This window comes from Coturnix japonica, chromosome Z (assembly GCF_054131305.1).
Source record: "Coturnix japonica strain WE chromosome Z, WE-NBRP24, whole genome shotgun sequence".
In the NCBI taxonomy this organism is placed as follows: domain Eukaryota; kingdom Metazoa; phylum Chordata; class Aves; order Galliformes; family Phasianidae; genus Coturnix; species Coturnix japonica.
Genome location: NC_140702.1, coordinates 14,990,397 through 15,006,824, shown reverse-complemented (window position 1 = coordinate 15,006,824; position 16,428 = coordinate 14,990,397). Strand labels below are relative to the sequence as shown.

The window sequence follows — 16,428 nt, the reverse complement described above, 5'->3', positions numbered from 1 at the left end:
GCTGATGCAATTCCAACAAGCCAGAAATTCTCTGTATGTGTGCTTAATGAACTCGAAAGCAGCAGTTCATAAAGGACACTAAAGAGATCTGTTATTGTCCAACACCTTAGACTTACTTTGTATTTTCAGGACTTGAGCCTAACAGACTAGGAAGTGTTTTAGAAGAAAAACTTCATTTTTGTTTCTCTAGTTGTCCAACAAAGTCAGGAAGTTTTTCAGACAGTTGTTAGATTTAAAGCATTAAGTAGCCAGGTGAAAGTGACCTTGTCTGGTAAGTAAGAAGGGAAAGTATTGTAAATAAAGTCTTATTTCCTTCAACAGTAATACTGTCTATAAACAATGTGTCAGTTCCTTAAGGAATCAAAACTATGAAGTTTTCATGTAACTGCTGGGTTTTATACATGAAAGCCATAAAGAACAAGAGGTGTGGATGCTATGGAAGTTCAAAATCTCTGTTCACTGTGTATGCAGAGAATATAGGAGTAGAGCCTTCATCCTAGATGCAGAATACAAGGCATGGAATAACAAAGGCTTTTCTTCTGCTTGATCAGTTGTTGATTTTTCTGCATCTTGCAAATATTACACAAAATGCTGAATGCACTCTACAGATCTGATATATTTTATTGTAACAATAACTTGCATTTGGTATTTTTGTAAAGATGAAAATGAATGCCGTACCAAGCCAGGTATCTGTGAAAATGGTCGTTGCATGAATGTTATTGGGAGCTACCGATGTGAATGTAATGAAGGATTCCTATCAAGCCCCTCAGGCATCGAGTGTCTGGGTAAGTGCCATTTTCATATTCTTTCCAACTTGTATCAGAGAGCATAAAAGCAGTTAAGTATGTGAAGTTTAAATTAGGTTTCTGAGTACCTAACAGCTGTTGCTCTTAGGTGAAGAAATTAAATAATGTTCCTAATTAATTTACACCATGCAATCATATTAAATGGTAAAATATTAAATAATGACAGGATGGGGAGCATCTTGAGAATGTGAGCTGAACTGACCTATCAGGGACCTCACATCTAAATTCCAAATTGCATAAGCATGCTGCTATGCAGACAAATCACTTGCTTTTAAAGTAGAATTTAGTTATCTCAGATAGATTATAAAACTGGAATGCACAGCAAAGTTAACTGCTTCCACGACTGGAACATTATTTCAGTCACCACAGTATTTCAGCTAGAACATTCTGTATTGTTAATAGAGACCATGAAAACGAATAAAAAATATAAGAATATCACAAAAAACAAAAACAAACAAACAAACAAAAACCAACAACAACAACAAAAAACCAGCAGAGTATATTGAAAAGTTATTGAGGCATGCCTGCACATTAAATACTGATGAAGGATGTAATATTCATCAACCCTATTCTTTATCAGTATGCTCAGACTTGTCATTTGCGCCATAAAAGTAACTTGTTACATTTTTAAAACTCAAACAGAACTGCAGTATCTTAATATTTTCATGACCAGTGTTCAAGTGAAGATTATTTAAAGTGTTTTACCACACCAGCATGTGAAACTACAGGAGTATGTAGGAATACATAAAGGACACTTGCATTAAAATTCTTAGATTCAATTAGAATACTGAGGTATGTATACGCTGTATAACCAGCTGTCTGTAAATTCCCATTAGCAGCGTGCTGACTTCATGGCAAAGCAATAATATTCAAAGTATAGGGTATTTCCTGAGGATTAGGACCAGATGGAAAAAGGCTGCTGCAGGCTGTTAGCTCCAGTCAGTCGTTACTGGCAAGGAAATATCCTGCTTTCATTATTGCTTTCTTATATGTTTTATGTATATGTACATATATACATGCATTATTTTTTTGAAAACTATGCTTTGGGTTAGTTTGCTTGTTACTGTTCTTTAATGCTCTCCAGATGAGACATGACTAAAAAATGAGTCTGACAGAAGCAAACTATATCTTCAGAATTAAAGCACAAACGTTGAATCTTAGTGTGTGCTATTTAAAATCTATACTGCTGACATTAAAGTATATTCCATCTCAAATCAGGGAGAAAGCATTATATGATTTTAAGGTGCACAGGCTTAAAGATCTACATAAAATACCCATCTATGGGAACAGAAATCTGCTCAGTCCTGCAAATCTTCACAGTAAACACTGTATCTCACACAAATAGCATTTTCCATGTGGACAGCTTTATCTTATGAATCCAAAACAACTTTCATTTAAAGGCAAAGATCACATTTCACCTGATTCATGTAAGAAATCTACAGATTATATTTCCATACTTGCAAACCAGAAGGTCGGTGCACTGTTCAGAAATGTACAGTTCCAGAATTAACTTTAAGCTTTAAGATAAAAAAACAAAAACATATTTCCTTTAGAAACATTAGCATCTGTCAGGCTGCAGTTGCTAGCATTTCCATTTTAATTAACCTATTAGAGAAGGAACATAACCTATTTAAAAGTACTGTCACTGAAAAATATAGAATGTCCATGATTACCAAGAGCTGGGAACTCTCTTTAGATGTTTGTTAGAAGCAAATGTGCAGGAGGGAATGCTTGTGTAGTTTTACTCACCTTTCATGATAGACAGGTACTAATCAAAACATTCAAAAATAAAGGAAAATTAATTAAGAAGAAGGAATAAACAGTATGGTTATATAAATCTGTTTTTCCAACCTTCAAAATAAGTGTGCCACTAAAAAAGACTAGTGAATTGTGTAGCATTCAGAAGTGCTAAGGATTTTGCCATGTAAATCATATCAAGCTGTAGTCAATCCTGCGTGCTAATAAAATAAAACATAAACAAAACAAAACAATAACCCAACCCCAAGGACCTCAATTCTGAGAAAAACTATTAAATACAAACCAAACATAGGTAGCTTAAATGGGAGCTCAGTTTGTTTTGGTGTCAAGCAAGCTTGCCAAGTATGCCTCAGGCCATATCCTTCCTAGAAGTACAGCTCATACCAAGTCACACAGGTACTGAACTTCAAGGATGTCTGGAATAAACTTGGAATCACAACAGATGTTCAGAAGACATGACAAGTTATTGAAAGGCTAAGACAAAACAGACTTCAGAGTTGTTGCTAATAATTTACTGTTTGCATGAGTTGACTGAGAGCCGGAATAATACTTCAGATGCTTAATGGTTCAGATGTATAGCTCCTACCTTTTCTTTATATCCCCATTTTTTCTTACAGATAACCGCCAAGGCTTTTGTTTTGCTGAAGTTCTACAGACAATGTGTCAGATGGCCTCAAGCAGCCGGAATCTTGTCACTAAATCTGAGTGCTGCTGTGATGGAGGCCGGGGCTGGGGTAACCAGTGTGAGCTCTGCCCACTTCCTGGAACCACCCAATACAAGAAGCTCTGTCCACATGGACCAGGATATACTACAGATGGAAGAGGTATTTGCAGAGATGAAAGGAGGTAGAAAATGGCAAAGGAATTCATTGACATTCTTAAGAAAATGCAGTATTCCCTTTGAAGCTACTTTGAAGAATTTCCTCTGAAAGAACAGAGTTGGATTTTTCAAATGCTGCTGCATGACCAGAAATTAAAAACATCTTTAAACAGTAGCTTCACTAGAAATACTCACAGCTGTGCATAATTTTCAGGGTTGGGATCTAAGGAACGATCAACCAGTAACTAAAAGCAAGAAATGGACCCAAAGCCTTTGAATGCTGGGAAGTTTTACATATAAGGCAAGAGGCAATAGGAGTTACTCCAACAGCTATTTCACTAAATTTTTTGTAGATGCTATTTACACAGGGGAAACTAACATAAATTTTTAAGTTGTGGTGAAAAAAAAAAAAGAAAGAAAGAAAGAAAGAAAGAAAGAAAGAAAGAAAGAAAGAAAGAAAGAAAGAAAGAAAGAAAGAAAGAAAGAAAGAAAGAAAGAAGGAAGGAAGGAAGGAAGGAAGGAAGGAAGGAAGGAAGGAAGGAAGGAAGGAAGGAAGGAAGGAAGGAAGGAAGGAAGGAAGGAAGGAAGGAAGGAAGGAAGGAAGGAAGGAAGGAAGGAAGGAAGGAAGGAAGGAAGGAAGGAAGGAAGGAAGGAAGGAAGGAAGGAAGGAAGGAAGGAAGGAAGGAAGGAAGGAAGGAAGGAAGGAAGGAAGGAAGGAAAGAAAGAAAGAAAGAAAGAAAGTCTTAATAGTCACAACAAAATTCACTTCTACACATGAGTTGTTGTGGTTTTTTTTTTTTGTTTTTTTTGTTTTTTGTTTTTGTTTTTTTTTTGGTTTTTTTTTTTTTCCTGTTTGAACAAAACTGGAAGCAGATTACACAATGAAATAGCTGGGAATTTTGATGCAGAAAATGATAGTGAAAGTTTCAAGAATGCTTGACTGTGTGTTCAGGCCCATTTTGAAAGATAAAGGAAAGGTAAAGTTACCATCAGAAGCATGATGATGAGGAACTGTAGAAAAATTGAAAAAGAGATCATTTATTTCCCCTTCCCTTTAACATTTCCATGGCATTGTGCAGAATCACAGAATGGTTAGGTATGGAAAGGATCTCTGGGTGCATCAGGCTTAACCTGTGCTCCAGCAGAGACACCTGGAACAAGGTGCCCTGGACCATATCCAGGTGGCTCTGGAAGATCTCCAAGGAGGAGATTCCATAGCTTCTCTGGGCCATCTGTGACAGTGCTCTGTCACTAGCACAGCACAGAATTACTTCCTGGTATTCAGAGGGAAATTCCTGTGCTCCAGTTTGTACCTCTTGTACAAGTCACTACTAATAAGAGCCTGGCTTCATCTTCTTTTCACCCACCCTTCAGGGGCTTACAGAAATCTTTAAGGTCTTCCATGAGCCCCCTCTTCTCTGGACTGGACATCCCAGCTCTCTCAGGCTTTCTTCATAGGACAGGTGTGCTAATCACTTCATCTTCTTGGTGGGCCTCCTGTGAACTCTTTCCAGTATATCCATTTCTGTCCTGTATGGGGGGGACACAGCTATTCCAAGTGCAGCCTAGCCAATGCTGAGAAGGTCATTGCTAAAACCTGTTCTTTTTTCTTCATGTTTTTATTCAGAAGGAAGCGTGAATGGCAGGTGTCAAATTCAAAGCTATTTCTTGTTTTTTAAAAGATCATATATTTAGTATTTTCTTTACAGATATTGATGAATGTAAGGTCATGCCAAACCTTTGTAGACATGGACAATGTATCAACACTATGGGCTCATTCCGCTGCTTTTGCAAAGTTGGCTATACAACTGACATAAGTAGCACATCTTGTGTGGGTAAGATTCACCCTCTTAATTGTGATTTTTTGTTTTTATAATTGATACATCATTACACAGTGCAACTCTCAGTCACCTTTTCTAAGCCTCTGTGTGTCAAAGTGGCTTTTATCTCTTTCCTCTTTCCTTTATTTGTTTCCCTAATAAGAAGACCTCTCTGGTTTTATATTTCATTTTGCAAAACGGGGAAAGAAGCTATGCTGGCAGTATTTCTGCAGTAATTTCTGCAGCATTTCTGCAGTTTCAGAACACTGAAACATATTCCAGCTGTATAACCGTTTTGACTGACAAAGGAACTTACTGGTTCATTTTCCTATTGGTTAACTCATATATCACAGTAAGCCTGAAGACGAAGATATTAATGTCACTGTCATTCTAATGTTTAACTCTGCCACTGTAGTGGCAACTCCACAGAAACTCCACAGTGACAATAGTGAAGGAAATGAAAACCCTACAAAAATGTAAATCAGGTGCTTTTTCTACAAACAATTTTCTATTAAATAAATTGCTGTTCAGGAAACATCTTTCAAACAAACCAGTGCAAGAAATATATAACATTTTCTCTCTTTAGATCTGGATGAATGCTCACAGTCTCCTAAACCATGCAATTTTATCTGCAAGAATTCAGAAGGGAGCTATCAGTGCTCATGTCCTCGAGGCTACATCCTGCAGGAAGATGGAAAAACATGTAAAGGTATGGGAAGTTAAACTCAGTAATTTCAACTTTATTGCACTTTGATTGAAAATGAAATAATTTTGAAGTGTGATTTATTTATTTTTTTCTTCAAGATAGACTGAGTGTACCTCTTTTGTGTTGGCTTTTCATAAGACAACTTCTCTTACTTTCAGATCTCGATGAATGTCAAACCAAACAACACAACTGTCAGTTTCTCTGTGTCAACACCCTTGGAGGCTTCACATGCAAATGTCCACCTGGTTTTACTCAACATCACACAGCTTGTATTGGTAAGAAAAACAGAAATTTTCTTGCATCAGTTTTTCTTTAAAAGGAACACAATCAATTTTTATCCATAACTTTTTTCAGCATATAAACAATGTTAATTTGAAGCAATAATAACAGCAGCCCAGAAAGCAGGTCTTGAAAAGCAGCAATTACATCTAAAGAAAAAAGAAAGGGTATCCACCAACTGTAATTTCTTGCTTAGTAAAAAGTTATATCTATTTAATATGTATTATTATATTCTAAGTATAACCACATGCACGCAAAGGAGTAAAGTATTAAAATCTGATTTAAAATGTAGTTAAAGAAAAAACAAACTGCCTTTTCTTCTTTAATAGATACAGATGTCTGTAGATCTTAAGCATATGAATCTTGCCAACTGGATCTGTTTTAGTTAAGCTAATACAGAGGTGCAGCATTTTTCCTCTGTCAGCAATTATATACCTTGGGCTTCCAGACTCATAAATGAACTGTAACCTGTGCTTCCACTTTATTAAATATTAATAACTCTGCATGAGTCATCAGATCATCTGAAATTTGAATATGATAGCAACATTTTTAAAATTAATTTTTTCATCTCCATGGTTTTCAGACACTAACCAAGCATCTTATGAACATGCATAATATCTTTCCCCAAGGGATACTATCTTTTTTTTCTCTATGCTCTCTATTTTTAAGACAACAATGAATGTGGTTCTCAGCCATCGCTCTGTGGATCAAAAGGAATTTGCCAAAACACTCCTGGAAGTTTCACCTGTGAATGCCAAAGGGGATTTTCTCTGGATTCTACTGGATTAAACTGTGAAGGTAACTAGTGAAGGACAATTTATTTTTAAGGTGCAAATCCATAAGTCAGTGTATAGTTGGTTCTGTGATGTCAAAGATAATCACATTAATAAAACAGAGCAGTGTACAGAGTAAAAGCATATACCAATAATAAATAGGAATGTATTTGAGGTATTTAAAACATAACTGTATGAAAGAAAGTAGTGCCTGGTTCTTTTTCAAGCAAGCTAGAATTAAAAAGGGCTATTTAATTAGACTCTTAAACAACTCTTTTCAGTGTCATCACCTTCACATAAGGCTTATGCATCAAAAATCTTTTTTTTTTTTTTTTCCTCTCCATTTTTCCGACTTGAATCTCTACCATTTTTTCTCCTAATTGTAACCATCTTCCTGAAGGTATCACGAATTTATGACATGTCAAAATGTCAGTTACTTTGATTAAAGTATTTAAAATAGAAATTGGTATTTGGTGTGTATCTCTAGAATAAAAGTGCAGCATATGACCAGCCAGGAGTTGTAGAATGCGTTGTCATCTTTCAGTTTACTTTGTTCTCTTCAGGTATATTCATCCTTCTTGCATACTTTACCCAGTAGCCATTAAACAAAACACTAAATTACACGTTCCAAAGTATTCACAAGATATGTAACTAAATGGAACATCAGAACTGCTATATGTGCATTTACTGATGAAGGCACAGCCTGACAGTGTGGTTTTCCAGACTTCAGATTTAGGGACATCCCAACTTCATGGAATTTGTGGACAGCTGTGGACGATTGGAACATAACAGTATTTGTGGTATCATTTTTTTTTTTCTATTTTTTACTTGCATTGCAGGCTGCACTTGCCACAACTGTCTACTTAAAATGGCTTGGTATATTCTTGTAGCAAACGGTATTTCAGATAGTCATATTTTCACATTTTGGTTTTATTTGTGTCTATCTCCTGTGTTTACAGATTGATCACAGACTTCTTTGGATGGCTTTTCCTTTTAAATTGCTAAGGTGCACAACTGCACTGCAGCCAAATTGGCTGTGTTCCTCACATTCAAACACTTCAAAGTGTTCCAGGAAACCTAAGGTTTAGTCCTGCTGAGTTGGTCTAAAAACTGAGTCCATTTCCAATTGTGTTCTAAATGTAACACCAGTATTATGTGTAATTACATGGAATAGTCTTTCTTCTCCAACTCTGAGTCATGTAAAGGTTCAAAAAACATTTGATTATTGATTGATAGGAAGAACTCTACTTGAATTAAGAATCAGGCTTTCAAACAGGCAGCCTCAACAGCTTAGAACAGTATTCCTATGTTATAAATAGTGGTGTTTGGCTGATCTTCGAAATGAGTAACATATTTTACAATGTATATGTTGATGTAATTATTTCATGTTCTACTTCTCTCCCAAATGCAAAGATGTGGATGAATGTGATGGAAATCATAGATGCCAGCACGGTTGTCAAAACATCCTAGGTGGATACAGATGTGGATGCCCACAAGGATATATTCAGCATTACCAGTGGAATCAGTGTGTTGGTAAGGAAACAAACTGCATGGAATACATTTGAATAATAAAACTGTAATTACAGTGACAGCCATGAGGTGAGGAGAAGAATGGGCACTGCATGTGCCTGCAGAGGATATGCAAGCATGTAGTTTTTTAATCCCTTTCCCCTTCCTTTCATCCACTTCATACTCCCAGCGTAGATCAATGACAGTAGACAGAGGAAAACATACATATTCATAACACATTCATCATATTCATAGTGTTAAAACTGTTTGTGACAAGCTGTCTCTCGTAGTCTGACTCCCTTCTCCTCAGGACAGTCCTCAACTTAGAAAGGGGGAAAGGTGTTCCTTGAATTCCTTCAATTCAGGCTTAAAGCAAATAGCTCTGTTAGAGAAACAAACAAACAAACAAAAAAAAAAAAAACAAACAAACTACCACCTTTTCATGAATAAGAATCACCTGTTAGCTTTTTGGGTATAATGCAGAGCAGTGACTCTAGTGAAAAGGGAGGAAAAAAATAACATAATAATTAAAGGTTTCCTTCTTCCAAAATACAGTGTGAAGGCTTGCATTAGTTCATTGAGCAGGCAATAAGGACAAATTAATTGGCTTAGCAGTTTTCTTTTACATCTGGCTCATTCAGTCAATCATTTCTTCTTTGCGTTTCCTGAACTAAGCCAATTCTCACATCACATGGAATGCAAGAAATAAAAAAATATAAATGAAAACCAGCACAGCCAAACCACCTCATCCTGTGCGGTGCAGTAATCAGAGGATGGCTGTGAACAGTGATGCAGATCTATAGGTTAATTTTACTGCCCTATTACACATCAAAATCAGTTTTTTACATGTGCTTTACTCTAAATAATACACCACGTAATTTTTCTTAAGATCCAGCCACCACCATCACTCCTTAATACTACTCTTCAACAACAACAACAACAAAAAAAGCAGGAACACTGAGGAAACAGTTCCCACAAATCTCCAGTACAGCTGTTGTCACTGAATGAAGATGGATAGTCCTCAAAAGAACATGACTTACGAGTAACGGCAGGCAAAATGGTACAAAAAAATGCACCAGTGATGCTGGAGAATCAGGGAATCAGCACCTTGCTAAGATAAATAAAATAAGCAGAATACCTACCAGTTATCAAATGCATGGTCTTTCATATAGCAAGCTACTTTCTTCACTCATTTCTCACAAGATAACTTGGAGCCAAAGCAGTCAGGTTGAGTGGAGGAGCCATCTCTGTATATTGCCGCCCATATGGTGGCAACAGTTCTTGGTTTCTCTTTCATTTGAGGTGGCTATTCAGATTGTCCTTCCCTTAACAGAACCCGCAGATTTCTACTACAGATATGTGCTACCTCCACCATATCTCTAGCTACCCTTGAACACTGTTATAGTCCAACTATGACAGGAGTTCCAACTCATTTCTCTTCTGTGAATCTCACATGGTAGGAATATACACTGCCAGGAGAAAGAGTATTGGTTCAGACCCCTTAGCAAAACTGGAGACATGCTTTGAAGAAAGGCTGAGCTTTGGAGAAGAGCTTAGAAGTAACAGTATCCCAAAACACCTTTACCAGCTGTTTATGTTTGGGACTTCAGCCAGTATATTTTTTAACTTGGGGACCACATCTTTGTCAAGGACATAGCAGAGCCCAAGGACTTGCATATGTTCTGATTCATTAGCTATGTTGTGTCTGTTTGATTTCTGTCCAGATTAGAAGGTACCAATACATTTTTGCTTGCTTTCTAGATGAAAATGAGTGTTCCAATCCTAACACATGTGGCTCTGCTTCCTGCTACAACACGCTTGGAAGTTACAAGTGTGCCTGCCCTTCTGGATTTTCTTATGACCAGTTCTCCAGTGCATGCCATGATGTGAATGAATGTTCCTCTGCCAAGAACCCCTGCAATTATGGTTGTTCCAACACTGAAGGTGGTTATCTTTGTGGCTGTCCACCAGGCTATTACAGAGTTGGACAAGGGTGAGTATATCATGCACAGTACTTCGTCAGAGACTTGAAAATAAAGATGAGGTGATTGCTGATAACCAACATGGCTTCACCAAGGATAAGGCATGACTAATAAATTTGGTGGCCTTTTATGATGGAGTTACAGCATCATTGGATAAAGGAGGAGTAACTGATGTCATCTACCTGGACTTGTGCAAAGTGCTTGACACTGTCTTGCATCTCACCAGAATGGAGAAAAACAGATTTGATGGATAGACCACTCTCTGGATGAGGAATTGGCTGGGTGGTCGCACTCAGAGAGTTAAGGTCAACAGCTTAATGTTCAAGTGAAGACTGATGACAAGTGGTGTTCCTCAGGGATCACTTCTGGGACCGATGTTACTTAACATCTTTGCAGGCGACATGGACTGTGGGACCGAGTGAACCCTCAGCAAGTTTGCAGAGGACGCCAAGCTGAGTGGTGCAGTCCACATGCTAGAGGGAAGGAATTGCATCCAGGGGGACCTGGACAGGCTTGAGAGGCGGGCCCATGCCAGCCTCATAAAGTTCAACAGGGCCAAGTGCAACTTCCTGCACCTGGGTAAAGGCAATCCCAAGCACAAGTATAGGCTGAGCAGAGAATGGCTTCAGAGCAGCCCTGAAGAGAAGAATTTGGGGGTGTTGGTTGGTGAAAGACAACAATGTGTGCTGGCATACCAGAAGGCAAGCCGTGTCCTGGGTTGCATCAAGAGAAGCATGACCAGCAGGTTGAGGGCGCTGATTCTGCCCCTCTACTCTGCTCTCATGAGAGCCCACCTGGAGTACTGCATCCAGTTCTGGGGCCTGCAGCACAAGAGGTTTAAGACAGCGATTAACTCAGAATGTTAAACACAAATTAACATAATTCTGTTGTTGCACTAAAATCTTTATTACCAAGTCAGGGAATATTGGTTTTGTTTTGTTTCTTCATGATATCTGTGAATGAAAATTAGAAAAACTTAGACATCTTCAGCCAGCAGTTGCATTCCATTCAGTATATGAATGTGTTTCATTCATCAGTGCAAAGAAAAATAATTCACAGACATCTTGGTGAAGAAAGAGCAAAGGAGGGGATACAAATACCATAGTACAGATTACATGCGCTCATTTTCCGTTTAATTGAACAGTTCATAAAACTGCAAGAACTAAAACAGCTGCTTTTATTCAACAGCCACTGTGTCTCAGGGATGGGATTTAACAAAGGCCAGTACCTGCCAGTGGATGGAGATGCTGACGAAGAAAATGCTTTATCCCCTGAAGCCTGTTATGAGTGCAAAATCAATGGCTATCCAAAAAAAGACAACAGAAAGAAGAGAAGTCTTAATGAAACAGTACGTATCAGGAAAACTAAGTGCTATTAACAGTTTTAATTCAGGATATTTTCAGAGATTTAGAACTAAGTACTGTTAGTAAGCAGAGGGAGTTTTATTACAGGCCACATTCAGTGGGAAAAAAAAATTCCTGTTTTTCCCTGATTGCTTCCTAATTTTCAAACACTTCTCCTGTTGGCAGGAATGTTCTAACAGTCAGAAAGGATTCAACAGCTATCAACAGCTGAAGTTTTTAAAGCTTTTCTAGTCTGAGATGCGGTCTAGTTCCTCAAAATATCTCAAATTCAGTTATCCTGTAATTACAGAGAGCTGGGACAGTAGTCGTTTATGCAGTCTGCAGTTTGCTCTGCTATCAGGACAGCATCTTGAAGTCTTAGACAGCTAAAATGCATCTTCTTGCATAGGAAGATCTCACATTATAAAACCACAAGGGAAAAAAAGTAATTCATAATTATCCATAATCATATCATTATTATTAGTACTGAGTGTGGTATTTAATACACTTTTGGACTTGTTCCCACTCACAGTCTTTACTTGTTTTTGCTTGGCATTTGTAATTACATTACAAAGTAGCTCATATAGGCATCCACATGTGATTGGAATTCCCTCAGAGATAGGGAAGAATCCTTCTCCATCTTTACATGTGCAAAACTAATCTTGACTTCTAGGCTGGATATTCACTTATTATCAAGTTTCCTGAAGACTAAGGCCTGTGTATTTTTGGAGAAGCACTTTTAAAAGCTGTACATTCATGGATGGCTTTTGTACATGTTCTCAACCTCTTAGTCCCAAGTTCATCCTCAACTAATACATCTGTAATGGATTTACATGGCAGCAGAGACATACTTAAGCTTTGTTGTTAAAAAAATAAAAAAGCACAACTGATGTAACTATAAATGTCCCTGTTCATTCATTGCAGAGGAGTTAGACTAGTTGACCTTTAAAGGTCCCTTGCAATCTGAAAAATTCTATCATTTTTCAGAAAAATAATGTCAGTATGTTTTCCTTTTCACCTCCTTTCTGTGGCAGAAGTACAATGAAATTGGGACAGCATTACATACCGGCTGCTTCTGTAGAAAGCAAGCAATACAGCAGTTCTCTCCTTGCTGTGGTTTACTTTTGAATCATTGTACTACTCCACCAAGTGCTGAGCTTGCCCTTTTTTTGAAGCCAGGATCAATTTAAACAGCTCTACCACAAGTTTCAGGGAGTTCCTATTCAGTGCTGTGCTGTGTTCGTTCTGTTTCTGTAATGTTACACACTGAAGCTGATCGTAAGAACAAGACTGTGCCTCTCTCATAGTCTTAACTTCAATACTAAACATATGTCTCCTCTTTACATGGACTTTTTGCACGCGTGAAGTTAAACAGATCCTGAAAGGAGACTGAAATATGAGCCCCCTCTACAGACTTGATGCTACAACTTTAATTATCCTGTTAAGCTTGTGAGAGAAGCCTTTAAGATTTACAGGGTGTGTTATATGAAATCAAGCAGTTCTCCCAGCTGGAAAGGATTTTCAGTGGCTTCTTTTACTGCTAGAGTTTGAGAAATGCAGAAACTGTTGCTAAGCAATGATTATTCTTCTCTCAGTGCAAATGAATATCTGTTTCTTTCCCGCTCTAAATTTCCTTTCCTTCTTTGCTTCAGATTGAGCAGGTTAGCTTGGAAAGCCTGGACATGGATAGTCCTTTGAAGATGAGAGTCAACATTTCAAGGCTTGACAACAAGGAGCACATCCTAGAACTGATGCCAGCCATTGAGCCTCTTAACAACCACGTGCGCTACGTCATCTCACATGGCAACGATGACGGCATTTTTCGAATCCATCAGCAGGATGGACTCAGTTATTTGCACACAGCTAAGAAAAAGTCAGTGCCTGGAACATACACACTGGAAATCACTAGCATTCCTCTCTATAAGAAAAAGGAGCTAAAGAAACTGGAAGACAGCAATGAGGGCAACTACCTCCTTGGAGAGCTCGGGGAAGCTCTCAGAATGAGGCTGTGGCTAGAACTCTACTAGCCATCTTCCAGACTGAATCCAGTTCTTCAGTCACTTCTGTTCGCCTATTTACCCGCCTGAACGTATCTGCTTTTCAAAGGATTTGGAACAGTCACTGACTTTTGGGGGATGAAGGGAGAAGGGAAGACTTCTCTCTATTCTATGGAGACTGCGCAACCACCCTTGGAAGAGGGGCAACTTGTGGCAATCATGATTACTGTATCTTTTATATAACCTCAATTTAAAAGTATATTAAAAAGCTAAAGTTTGAGAGATCATCATATGGCACTAAATGGCACAAAAATGTGAGCTATTTTTTTCCTGTTAGCAGTCTGTAACACTTTGGGTATTTTGCTATAGTTCCTAATTAAAAAAAAATAATAAAAAATATAGATGTTTATTTATTTTTAATGCAGTAATATATGGAGAAAATAACAAATTATGTAAACAAAAAGGGAAACGTGCTTGTTTTTTCTTTAGATTTATAAATTTGAGCTATAACATTTTAGTGGTACTTTCTTTAAAAAAAAAAAAAAAAAAAAAAAAGATTTGAAAGATGTTTCCTTTTGCATTTGTGCCAGTCATTCAAATAGTACATAAGCAATTAAGTTAAAATTTATTGGTGCTAAAGGAGTGCTTTGATACATCTTCCAGCCATTCTAAAGTGCTCTTTGCAAAACTCTGAGTGTTCAGAGGAAAAAAGTAAAAACAAAAAGGTCTTAAAGGACGTGAATTGCAATATTAGTCTCATCAGAGATCATATTTCACAGCAGGTCAATAGGACTGTATTTCTGAATCAGCCACATCAGATAAAGTACGAGGCACAACCACTGTAGCAAAATACCTTGACTGCTTTTAATACCATTAGAATGCAGAACCAAACTGTACTGTACTTCCTTCCAATAACCTCAAGGAACCACACATGCTAACACACCTCATTCTCACAAAAGGTGCTCTACATACTTGCATTACTGTAGGCAGCTGAAGAGAACGTCACTCCGAAAGGGACACATGATGTTTCATACTGTTTGGTGCTGGCTTGAGTTAATGGTGCATTTACTAAAAACTGAGAGAGCTGTATCAGGACTGCCATACGTGCAAACTATTTATGCAGTGCAGACAAGGAAAATGTGTATTTGAAACCCATTTGTTAGAAGTTTCATTAATACTGTAGTTATACACCGTACGCCTCATTTTATCATAGCTTATTTTGTAAGAACGATGTGTGTACAATGAGTTGACATTTAGTTTACTTTAGTAATTTTTTTGTTTAAAATGTTGTACCATTACGTGTTAAGTGTAATGTCTCTATGGTGCTTTATTTTTTTCCAGCTGGTGCTTGTAACCAGCTGTGTAATGGAATCTCATATGTGAAAAAGCCAAAGCACACGCTGGCTCCGGAATTGTTTCAGTCACATATCAGTGCTGACCAAAGATTACTATCAAGTTATACTCAGTGGTTTTTCTTTTCTTTTGTTCTTCATGGGGATTTTTGAAAAAGAAAAAAAAAAAAAGAAAAAAAAAAAAGAAAGAAAACTGTGCATTTTTATTAAAATGTTTGTAAGAAAAAAAAAAGAGTTTTGTTTGTAGGTTTGTATGACAACACTTTTCTTGCAATAAAGCTTATTTTCGGGTAATTTGTTTTTGTTTTTTTTAATGTTGATGTTCTTTACAGTAAGGAAGTGTCTAATTGTAAGCTTGGTGATTGGTTCTAATTGCTACTTCAGAGGTAGAAAAGAGAATTGTTGTGGTGCAAATGCTTTTTCACTTAGAAATAAAGTTACACAGCACTTAGGAATAAGGTTATACAGCATTTGCTGAATTAGTTCCTCTATCAGCACAGAAATTAAACACAGGAACTAAATCATTCTTGTCCGATTAGGACTCTCCTTATCATAAGGCAGGATCAAGGAGGCTGGCCCTACAAAGCTTATGCTAATCCATGTCATGGACCAGCATGACTTAACTTAAATCTGACAGTTCAGTTCTAATTAACTCCCGCTTCATTCAGGAGCATAAAACCCCCATCATCTCTGAGTGCCAAAAGAGATGTTATGACCATCAGTGCAAGTACTTCTGCTTGCTAGCGCTGCCCTCCTTGAACATCCTGAGTAGGTACACACTCAAATAGCAAAAATGAAGAAATTGTTGAGTTTTTTTAGTAAAGTATTCAAGGTTTCCACAAAGACATCACTACAGAAAGCAATGCTGCCACTTTTATTCCATTCTGGATTAAACTGGATCATTTTAAAGCAATTTCACACCAGAAAGAAAATTTATCATCAGGCATGATGGCATTATTCTTATAGTTATTGATCTAATTGCCTTTGGTATTACTTACAGGCCATAGATGTGTTTGGATTTGTCTGATGTATAGTGTATCATTTTAAACAACGCAGTATGACTTTCCCTGGGACAAGACTTGTTTGGTATTACCTTTAGATATTGTCATGCAAATTTCTGTCTGATTCAAAGCTCCTTCTGGGTAAAAATAAGAGAAGCCTACAAAAATAAAAAGCTCTTTAGAAGTCTGATAAATATGTCCAGCATAGCACTGACTTAGCAGCTCTCACAGCTAGTTTCCAAGAGGGCTGCTCTTTGTCCCAAATGGGAGCTTTCCAGGAAA

At 37.5% G+C, this 16,428-nt stretch overlaps 1 protein-coding gene across 2 annotated transcripts in view; it reads left to right on the top strand.

Moving 5' to 3' along the window:
* The window catches only part of FBN2 (fibrillin 2), a 147,554-nt gene extending 132,115 nt beyond the window's left edge, over positions 1-15,439 (top strand). For both annotated transcript variants that reach the window (XM_015849661.3, XM_015849660.3), the window contains 10 exons: positions 660-785; positions 3,182-3,388; positions 5,094-5,219; positions 5,791-5,913; positions 6,069-6,185; positions 6,859-6,987; positions 8,376-8,495; positions 10,233-10,464; positions 11,642-11,801; positions 13,449-15,439. In XM_015849661.3, the coding sequence (XP_015705147.2) occupies positions 660-785; positions 3,182-3,388; positions 5,094-5,219; positions 5,791-5,913; positions 6,069-6,185; positions 6,859-6,987; positions 8,376-8,495; positions 10,233-10,464; positions 11,642-11,801; positions 13,449-13,823 (1,715 nt within the window). In that variant the 3' untranslated portion in view covers positions 13,824-15,439. The remainder of the gene's footprint in view (positions 1-659; positions 786-3,181; positions 3,389-5,093; positions 5,220-5,790; positions 5,914-6,068; positions 6,186-6,858; positions 6,988-8,375; positions 8,496-10,232; positions 10,465-11,641; positions 11,802-13,448) is intronic.
* Positions 15,440-16,428: the final 989 nt, after the last annotated feature.